A 10,686-nucleotide genomic window follows, 5' to 3' on the forward strand; every position below is an offset into this window, starting at 1 on the left:
TTGAGTGGAGAAATATCCACCCCAAATAAAAAAATAAAACGCAAAAGGCAGATCCTGAGCATGGAGAGCAGGAGCAAGGGCATGAGGGTAAAACAGGGTTAGGGCTGTGGGATTTCCTTTCCCATCCCCCCCCCCCCCCCAACTCCCATTCAAGGTCTGGAGGGGCATTTCAAAGTTTTTGTTTTCACCAGCGGGGTCATGAGTTAACCTCTCTCACACTGTAGCTAGTGAGTTTACTGGGCAAGTGAAGCAAAAGCATTTATGGTTGTGGAATAGTACTGGTAGTAACAGCAGCAATGGTTTTAATTGGGTCTAGGCTATGGCAAGGGCCTAGGTTTGAAAACCTAAAACCTTTATAGAAAACAATCCAAACAACTATAATTTTATAAAACACTTCAGTAAAAGCAAATTTGGCTAAAAGATCTGCTGAAGTGATTTGGTCATTTTTGTTCATGCATAGCTGCAAGGAAATAATCACATCCCATTGACAAACACAGGAAATGTAATAGTCTCAGAATTTAATACATCTGTGGAAAGTTTCATTTCCAGGTTACAGTTGCAGCTAGAACATGTTGCTCAAACATATGGTTGAATTGCTGTCAAAATTATTTAAAAGGGATGTTTGAATCCTGTATGCTGATTGGCTATAGCCCGTGGTATATGGGACAGTAAACAACAGGTATGACATGAGCTATGGTTCATCAGCATTGAAAAAGGATTGGGGGGAAAAAAGGCTTCTATTGAAAGCAACAAACTAAGCGAACTAGCAGTGACACTGACCAGAACCAGTTGCTATGGATGAAAGCAAAAAATGCGCAGCAACAAAAAAAAAAGTGCGCAGGAACAAACCCCCAAAATTGTAATATATGGTGTTAGACATTTTATGTTATTGGCCCGTTTTGCTTTGACTGCCACTGGGGGCCTTACAGTCAACACCATAATGAGCACTTAGGTACAGACCGGTTTGCCCCTGCCAGAAATAGATCAAGAAAAACTGATCAGAAACCACAGGCACAATTGCTCAGGACCAAACCTGCAGTACGAGGTTAAGTGAATCTTATAGTAATCAGTCACTAAGGCCAGTCCCTTCACCCCGCCAAGATGAAAAGTTAAAAACCTATATACACTTGTAGAGGCGATTGAAACGCGGTTAATGATCGCGATGTGTTGACTGTGACGAACTCGCACGATCGGCTACGTATATGGCGAAACATAACAGAGGGGGCATGACTTGCTACCAGAGGGGGCATGACTTGCTACCTGAGGGGGCATGACTTGCTACCTGAGGGGGCATGACTTGCTACCTGAGGGGGCATGACTTGCTACCTGAGGGGGCATGACTTGCTACCTGAGGGGGCATGACTTGCTACCTGAGGGGGCAATGTCCCCACCCCACCATGGTACCAGGGATTCCCCTTCACAGAAAGTCCAGTTGACATCAGCACCTGCATTGGGCACAATGCATTACACATTGAATCGATCCTTTAGACCATTTAGAATAATTAATAGGTTTATCAAACTACTAAAATATTGAGCGTGAAATTGTCACGTGTCGCATGCATTTTAACAAGAATCAACCATAATTTGAGCAAAAGCTATTTATATTCAGGGAATCCTGCATGTGGCACTTTTCTGGAATACCATTATTGTACATTGTCTTTCAGCAAGTAGACCTATCCAGGGCACTTTGATCTGAAGGGAATGCTGAAAAAAAAAAATGGAGCCTTACAAATGGAGCACAAATTGTTATACCATCTTTTAATAATTGTGTATTGGAATACAGAAAAGGCATTTCACTGAGGCATCTGCATCACTAAGCAATCAAAACAAAAATAAATCTATGTTGCCACCCAACCCATCATTGGTGCAAACCATTGGTTTTGTGACATCAACATTTGGATTGTTTTAAAAGATCTAAAAGTTGTTTGAGACACTTGGATCCAGACTTGTTGGACAAAGCAGGAAGTCTGGCTAGGCAGGCAAATTTAGCAGACATGTATCCTGAGTGGATTAGTAACCGCTCAGTTACTGGTCCAACAGTAACCACAAGGCTACCTTCTAACCAACTGCCAGTCAAAGAATTAACCATAATGCACTCAGTTAACCATTAGTTTGATTACAACATCACATTAAGATCAAGACCTGCACAAAAATGTGATCAAATACCAGGATGTCTGCAATTACATAACCATTAATACTGAATCAGCATAGTATCCATACCTCAACCAGAATTACTTCAATTGTAATCATTAAATTGAAAACAAAATCTCCATTCTGCACTACATACAAAAAAAGAATCCCTGTTTTAGGGTACTTCAATGCATTTAGTATAGGAGACGCTGTCCAAAGACAACAGGGAACACACCTGAGTCAACTTGCAAGCCTCATCACAAACAACATGATCATCATAGCTAACCATATAATGTTGAAAATACTTCTGAAATGCTTTGCTTTGCTCCATTTCAAAACTTTGGGCAAGTTTAAACAGGCTGCATGGTTGAATATCTTCTAATCCAAACGCTTCAGTCATTACATATTCAAGTTGCCAGTCAGCTCTTTTCTCTTGGTTGGCTTCGGTGAGATTCAAGTAATACTGCCAAATATCCTTCAGAGAGGGAGAAAGACCATTTTAAAATCATGAAAAGCCCTGTAAAACCACTTAGAGTACTAGAAGCATGGGAGTGTTGTGAATGAATCACCATTAATCATTAGGAAACATTGTTGTTATGGGTCTAGAGGCTTTGATGTTGAGAGCAAGCAGTTACCACGACGTTGATCTTAACGCTCCCCATTTTCAATTAGTGTAGTCAAGATGTGTCAGACTCCTCTTTTCTGCATGGCATTTTAACAGATTTTCCCAGGAAGTAGAGTTACAAGACTGCCAGTGATTTTCAAGTGCTGATACATTGCCCTCCAAAATTATTGAATCCCGTGAAATGTAATTGTTGGTCATCTTTAGCCATCTGTTATGAGAAAAATCTCAACTTTGAGGGCAAAAAAAATATATCAAATTTTTTTTTTACCAGGTTTGTTTCATAACAAGAACTTCTATATGTAATATATTTTAACGGGAAGATACTTTTATTCCTATGAGTACCAATAATAATGAAACTAATGTTGACCAAGCTGATAAACAAAAACAGGCCATATTTTATAGCCTTTCTAGCTTATCTATACCAAGGGTACAAATAATTCAGCAGGGCACTTGAGCTCCCCTTTAAGAGGGATGTTAATCTCCGGTAAGACCGATGAAATATTCGGCATTATCAAGAATCACTCTGGGATTTCTCTGTAGAAACTGGACATTTATAAACCATGTCAAAGACAGATCAAGACCTGCCAACTTTGAATAATCTTTATGAGCAGAACCAACATGGGACATCACCCCCAGCCCCAGGAATAAACATACATCACTAAAATCAAACCTAATATTCATGATGGCAGAAGGCAGATTGGAATTGTAGGCTACAGACAGTAGTGAGGATTCGGTACTTGGCTGCCCAACAAAACTAAGCGTGTATTTAAATGTTTATGTACATTCATAGTTGTGCCTAGGGACAAAAATATTCAGACCAGGGGCCGCTTATAATGGTCAGAAAGAATTAACGAGGGTTCAAGAGGGCATCAATTACCCCCTTTTGCAAAAACATGTAAAGGCCATTTCCTGACACTTGATTTAAAGACAATACCCCTAATTTGCTCCCATGTTGTTGAAGCTAACTGAATATCACCAACATGGGTTCGCACTCAAACGCTCCTTTCCAAGACTTTTGGTCACTCAGCTAAGAAAATATGTAAAAACTGTATACTGGGAAAAAACAATGACTTAGACACTAAATTTCGGTTAAACTTCACGGAAACAATCTTTAGATGCATGAAGGTTAGAGACGAGTATGATAAAATAAACTATGATAAAACAATAAATATGTAGGGGACTTTCCTAAACCCCTGGATGCTAACAAGGTGGTTGACAAATTAACTATTCCTCTTACCAGCATCCTGTAGTCCTGTGTGTCAAAGTGGTACATGCGGAAGGCAGGGTTATTAGAGTACTGCTGTGTCACACTCTTGATTGGAGTAACAGCCGGTGACACAAACATGGAAGTTACCGGCTTCCCTTCAAAGCAAACACACTAGATTGATTTGGGTTAATATATACATGGCTAGAGGCATTAATTACGCAGTTCCTATTCCATTGGACTTGTTGTGTTTGTGTCCATGGGGGTTCTAGATACCACGGACAGCCAGGGTGGTATAATCATCAATTTGTTTTAAACACACTGAAGGTGAAAGGGTCACATTGGTGGATTTGGTTTTTGTCTGAATAACTCAAGGTAGAGTTGAAAACAACCTAAATTCATCATTACATCAGTAAATATCTCAGGTAATGCTGCCGCGGGCACATGCGGGGATGTATGGGTTTAAATTGTGATGACAGACTCAAATCACTTGAGACAGAAAATGCTATTTAGTTCACACCAGATAAAATATAACAAGTATTCTTAGATTATCAATACAATATGCAAATTAATAGTACACAGACATTCCATGTAATTTCAGAAGTTACAAAGCCATATGATTAGCATTCCTGCAACATTATTTTGAAATAATCAAGCGGTCAGAAGCCGGTAAAACCAAGTTGACAGCCCATACAGCAGAATACATTTGTCAAAATGTATTTTTCAATAAACAAATGTTCCAGTCATGCTAATCAAAAATCACTTCAGAACCATTGTAGAGTATAAACATAGTTATAAAAACCTGCAAACCATTTATGAATGACATCCAAAACAGAGCTTGAACACTAGCCAGCTCACCTAGCACATCCTTCAGGATCATAATGCTGTCTCGGTGAGTGTGGCCATAGTAATGACCGGAGATGATGTCACTGTAGTCACGAAAGATCTTAACAAGTCTCTCATTGTAGACCTCTCTAATGGCAGTGGTGTTCCTAGCATAAGGCAGATAACCCACTGGAACATGAGCAATGACAATGACCTATATAAAGGACGACACGAAGGAACAGCATGTTAAGGCATTTGGTCAAATAAACATTTATGCATTTATTTTATTTAGAAATTAAAGCATGTTTTCAACAAAGTCCAGACAAGATAATTTCCTTCAGGGAAGGTATTTCAGTCATCCATTAAAGTGGTCTTCCTTGGTTTACCAGGTCACTTTTCATTGCTGAGCCCAGTGCTCACCATGCATATTCTTTCTGATCAATTTGACTTATCTGCTTAACGATGGCCAGCTTGGCATGTACAGACATTTGGATTTCATGTAGTCAGACAACAGTAAGACCCAAAGTGCAAAAGCTATAATGAAGACAATACACTGACAGATCTCTTGTGCACTCAAACACATGGTCCAATAAAGTAACCAATTTGAAGCAAATTGTCCAAATACTTTTGATTCTATAATATGTTGGTACAAAACATGCTACTGGTTCAAAGTAGACTGTCTGTCCCCCCCAGAAAATACCCCCAAATAAAAGCAGACAGTGTACACATTAATCCCAAAGAGATTAATGTGCTGGAAAGAAGAGTCTAAAACAATACAAAAGCATCCCTGTAATCAACCTGCAATTTCATATGGTGTAGTGTCCTGTACAAGCAGTCTTCTGTATGATGGTACTTAATCCATGAAGTTCTATTCAGAAGCTATTGCTTTCTGGCCCCAAATAGAAAAAATTATCACACGAGTGAAATACCCATTCATTCAGTGACATGATTTTGATACTTTCCACACAATTATCAGCAGAAAAGTAAACAAGTAATTCACCTCTAAACCTCACTGCAGAAACAATGAGGAGAGTGGATATTTCTGCTCCAATCAAATATTCCCTTACGGTGAAGAGGAAAAAGCACCAGTAATAGAAAGCAAATCGAAAATTTTGCCAGAAAATAATATTGCCCATATGAATTTCCCAAGCTAATATTTAACATAATGTTAGACTACATTTGGGGCAGTACATTGGAGGTTTTCAATTTTTTTTTTCACACTTTCACAATTTTCACAATTAAAAGCCATTTGGGAGCCAGGAAGTATGTCTCTTAGGAGAATGGAGCAACAAGAGCCTCACAAATACCCAGAATGCCCATAACTACAACAGAATAAAATAACTATGACCTCTTACCTTCTCCATGCTCTGAGCAGATGTCTCTAGGGTGTCCCGCAGCCACTGGAACTGTCCTGCTGGGTCACTCATATTCACTGTCACTTTATTGGGGCTGTAGTATAGGACGGTGTTCAGGCTTACCAGTCGCAGCTTAGGCTGCACCAACTGAGAGTAAAAGCCACCTTCGCCAAAGACACATCTATTCAGTGTCATATATGCGGAGTCAAGGTACAGTGAGTCCTGCAAGGGTTATCAGTATGTAATGTACAGAGCAACAGGCCTAAATCTAGTTAGCCATTTTAACAACAGATAGCATACCTTCTCTCAAAGTTTCAAGGGCTTCAGGTTTTAACCAAAGCGCCCAAAGTTTGGCTGCAGACTGGTAAATCTCATTAGTTGAGGTTGGAAGTTGATCCTGAAAATACATTTTTAAAATCCTATCAGGGAAATGCTATGGAGCCATTTAGTTATGAAACGCTGTTCCAGGAACCGCATTTCACAAATGGAAGTTTTTTTTATTTAGGCCTGACTCTAGAACATTCCACAGTCAGCTTTTGACCAGATTAACATGAATCACAGGCCATCCCCACTCAGTCACCACGCCATGGGCGGAATAGAATACCTGTGGCCAGTAATCATGATTCCCGAGGGCGGGGTAGACCGGCATGTCCGGGAAGTGCTGCCTGATGGTTTGAGTCATGTTCCTCATAACTTGGATCACCAGGTCTGTGGAAAGCTCCCCTATTGGAACATGTGGAGGACTGTCTCTGGAGAGAGACAGCGTGTGTGTTTGGGAGCAAATGACAGTGGGGAGAGGAATCAACCCATTAGAGACCTCTGGACAGAGAACTAACTAATAAAAAAGAAAAATTATCTGATAATATATTACCACTAAATGCCAATAGTCCAGAGTTGGGCTTTGTTATGTAATCTAGGGGCAGTGGTCTTTGCCTACAGCATTTTAATTGTGCTTAACAAGCTTCTACATTGCCAATGAAATGTCATTATCAACTAATTAACTGGAGAATTGAGATTAATTAGCATAGCGCCACACACCTGCAGTGCACATGCCATATAATTCATTTTGTCAGGAATCATTTGTGCATTTAGTCTATGTTTAGGGGTTTTTACTTCACATTGCTCTTCTCTGAAGAGAAACACATGCCTATTTTCCCCACTGAATGCGCATAATTACTTTATAGTACTAGATTTTCATAACAGCAGGTGGCCTTGTTTCAGTGATGTATGGCCCATTCACCTGCTATGCAAATAACTTCATACATTGAGCTGAAACTGCCTAGAGTTGATCCAATAAACTATACAGGTTGTTTATGCTTCAAAGAACACAAACTCCAACAGATCACATTTGTTTCACAACAAATGTGACAACACAATGTTTAATTACTAACAGGAAGGAGGAAGCAAAACACTTTCCCTTACCCCTGCAATGTACTTCCCCAATAATTTAAAAAAGAATATGTAATACAAACCCAGATTTACAACACACTGTTCTTCATACAGTATAAAGCTACAAACCCTGTCCAAATCATGAATTCTGGCTGTGGGGTGACCGTTTTCATGTGCTGGAAGGCTGACAGGATTGTCTGGTAGGGAGAGTCACACATGAAGTCTCCAAAAATACCAGGGTTTGAGGCCGGGAAGCCCTTAGAAGAGGAACACACTTTAGTGGGGTCAGCCGTCACATGGTAGGTGGGGTCTAAATGCAGGTCAGAGACATGCCAGAAACGCCCTGAAATTGAAACATTATTGGATATATTATATTTAAGCAACAAGGGGGTGTGGTATATGGCCAATTGTGCAGTGACACAGCACTTAGCTGTGGTAAAACAACATGCGCCACAAACCCAAGAGACACCTTATTGCAATTACAAACTGTTTACCAACACAATTAAAGCAGTAGAAAGTTCTGTGGTGTCATATCTGTGGTATACAGTTTCATACCACACCTATCAGCAAATCAGCATTCAGACTTCAAACCACCCAGTTAATAACCATCTATTTTATGTGCAACCTAATTAATGCACATCAAATGCCCAGGACATAGGAACTATAGGTTTCTGTAAGCACTAATTGACTTTAAAAATCGATGTATTTTAGTAGGTTGTTATAAAAAAGAAACTGGGTTTAGATGGAACATTTTGAAAAATATAGTTCAATATCGCGCCAACAAAATAATATAAGAATACAAAATGTATGCACCAGCATACAAATTCAATATAGGCTTGGGCTATAAGCAAAAAAGTTTTGGCCGCTCAAAAGCAACAAGCGTCAACAATCCTCTAGGGGTGGAACACGCACAACTTACCTATGCCTGACAGGTGCTCACTATTTACTGGTGCAAGCGGCACAGCGTAAATCCGCAGCCCCCTAAACAGCAGAAGCCCAAATAGAAGACGGGGCAGGGCGACCATACTGTCACAATACATTCAAAAAACTGTCAGAAATAACTCAGTTTCAGGAGCATATTGTTCCTCTCTTTAATGGATTCAAACAGGAAGTGAAATTGTCATGTGACTTCTTTGTCTGCTCCCAGGTTGCAAAAATTGCACGGTCACGGGAGCGTTGATTACACATCGGTTCCCTTTTGGAAAATGTTATCTCCGTAATGAGCTTGAGATCAGCTGATGCATTGTTTCATAAAATAAGTGTTCATAAAATTCATAGCCTACACTGTTCGCGGACGATTGCAACTAACACATTATTTTAGGTCTTTTGAGATTTGTATTTTTTATCTAGCGTTACCAAATTGTCTGGCCAGGGATAAATGTATGAACTTGCAAGGACCTGTTGTCATTTAAATTCCGCTCTTTAAGAAATACAGTTTTAACCCTTAACTTCACAGTGCTGATTCCTATTCCATCAGACTTTGAATAAATAGTACAATCAATTGATATAAAACAGTAATTGAAATAACAGAATAAATTAAATATACACTTTTCGAGTTTATGTTTTTTATTTCAGTATGTTTCACAGGTTTAAAAATGATGATCTCCCGCAAACGAAATGTATATAAAAATGTCTTATAAAAAACATTTCCAGCCCATGTTGTAAAACATTTGGAGGATGAAGTGCAAAGATCAGCATACAGTAAAAAACAAAAACAAAAACACTTCTTGGCTGTCGTCCAATCAAATAGACAGAAATTATTTAACTAGAGATGTCTCCCAGCTCACGCCTTCTCATAGGTGCGCACTGCCACAATGTCTTCAAACGTGAGAGTCTGTGGGGAAATGTACAAATAAATAATCGTTCAAAACAAGAAAAATTGATTAAATAACCATTCATAATCATTAAAATTCGACTTATTTTGGTTCCAGTTAGCTAAATACAGTTAATCAGTTCAGAGCAGGGTTTGATCATTTCATTTCATGGACTATTGAAGGGATGTCTGAAGAAAAGTCAGATTTTCACTCTTACAATGGAACATCTACCCTCACTGAGTATGCTATGCAAAACAATACTAGTTTCAACGTCCTTTCAGGATAAAACAAAGGGGCCTGCCCACCAGTACAAATACTACTGAGAGTGTGCCTTCCCTTCAGCGTGTTTCATCAACCATATCAAGAATTCATAAATCAGAATAATCTTTGTAATGCTCTCTTACCATGACCAATTTTCCATCCTTGATTTCTCTCACAAACTTGGTCTCCTTGCCATCCCACTTCTGAACGTGCACAAGCTTATCTCCATCCAAGCTCACAGTCGACTGCAATCATATGGGGAAAGTAGTGCTGAATGTTTCTCACCAAATGGTTATATGCAATTATATTAACTTCCTCATTAAGCAACAGGTACAATACTTCTAAAGTTTGCACAAAACATCTAAAGCATCATCCACATTATATTAGTATAACAACTTGATTTCTGTCCCAAATATTATAATCGTTAAGCAAAACACTGTTTTATAAATATGCCCAATATTTTAGTCAATGTAGCCTACGTTGGAAAAAATCATGAAATGAATGAAACCTTCGGATGCCCCTCTATAACAACCTTAATTAATCCTCTGAAATACAGAATACAATATATCCAGAAGTGTAACCGAAATTCCTTGTAGCACTTACTTTACAGTTTCTGTCATCTGCCGTTGCTTCATCAAACTCCTCTCCCAGTTTGAAGGATATTTCAGTGTTCTTGAAAGTACTCTGGGTTTTAATAACAACTTGGTCCCCCTCCTTTGCGATGATAACAGTTGGTTTGGTCACGTTTCCCACTTGCCTTGTTGCAAAACCAACACCTGTGAATGTAAAAAAAGGCCAATGAGCAGGGATTCTGCAAAGGGAAATTGCTTGATGCGAACTACTTGGCATATCATGTTAGGCTATGGAAAATAGCATACATAATCTATTATAATGTAATAAAAACTCACCAAGCGATTTCATGTACTCGTCGAAGTTTTCACTGTCGACCAGTTTCCAGGTGGCACAGAATGCATCAACCATGATGAAGATTTAGAGTTACCTGCAAGAAGATGACTGTGAAGAAAATGAGACCGATGTTGCGGCAGTAGACGTTCTCCGTTCATCTGGGACTTATTAATATGC

The 10,686-nt window shown here is 39.2% G+C and overlaps 2 protein-coding genes across 3 annotated transcripts; both read right to left on the reverse strand.

The window, feature by feature from the left end:
* Nucleotides 1-1,737: 1,737 nt before the first annotated feature.
* On the reverse strand, nucleotides 1,738-8,644 carry smpdl3a (sphingomyelin phosphodiesterase acid like 3A). 2 transcript variants are annotated; one of them, XM_010882992.4, is made up of 8 exons: nucleotides 8,448-8,644; nucleotides 7,658-7,785; nucleotides 6,744-6,888; nucleotides 6,440-6,536; nucleotides 6,140-6,303; nucleotides 4,818-4,998; nucleotides 3,993-4,117; nucleotides 1,738-2,605 (listed from the first exon to the last, which is right to left on the reverse strand). In XM_010882992.4, exons 2-8 carry the CDS (start codon nucleotides 7,744-7,746, stop codon nucleotides 2,306-2,308), a joined length of 1,101 nt encoding a protein of 366 aa, XP_010881294.2. In that variant the 5' UTR covers nucleotides 7,747-7,785; nucleotides 8,448-8,644; the 3' UTR covers nucleotides 1,738-2,305. The 2 variants fall into 2 exon arrangements, with proteins under 2 accessions (XP_010881294.2, XP_010881293.2); XM_010882991.5 differs by having other exon boundaries at nucleotides 7,658-7,871.
* A 437-nt stretch (nucleotides 8,645-9,081) lies between these two features.
* On the reverse strand, nucleotides 9,082-10,647 carry fabp7b (fatty acid binding protein 7, brain, b). The gene is given in 4 exon segments (NM_001303819.1): nucleotides 9,082-9,362; nucleotides 9,747-9,848; nucleotides 10,207-10,379; nucleotides 10,512-10,647. Coding segments are annotated over 4 exon segments (399 nt in total). The 5' UTR covers nucleotides 10,585-10,647; the 3' UTR covers nucleotides 9,082-9,311.
* Between the last annotated feature and the right edge of the window lie 39 nt (nucleotides 10,648-10,686).

This window comes from Esox lucius, chromosome 18, assembly GCF_011004845.1.
Source record: "Esox lucius isolate fEsoLuc1 chromosome 18, fEsoLuc1.pri, whole genome shotgun sequence".
Taxonomy (NCBI): Eukaryota; Metazoa; Chordata; class Actinopteri; order Esociformes; family Esocidae; genus Esox; species Esox lucius.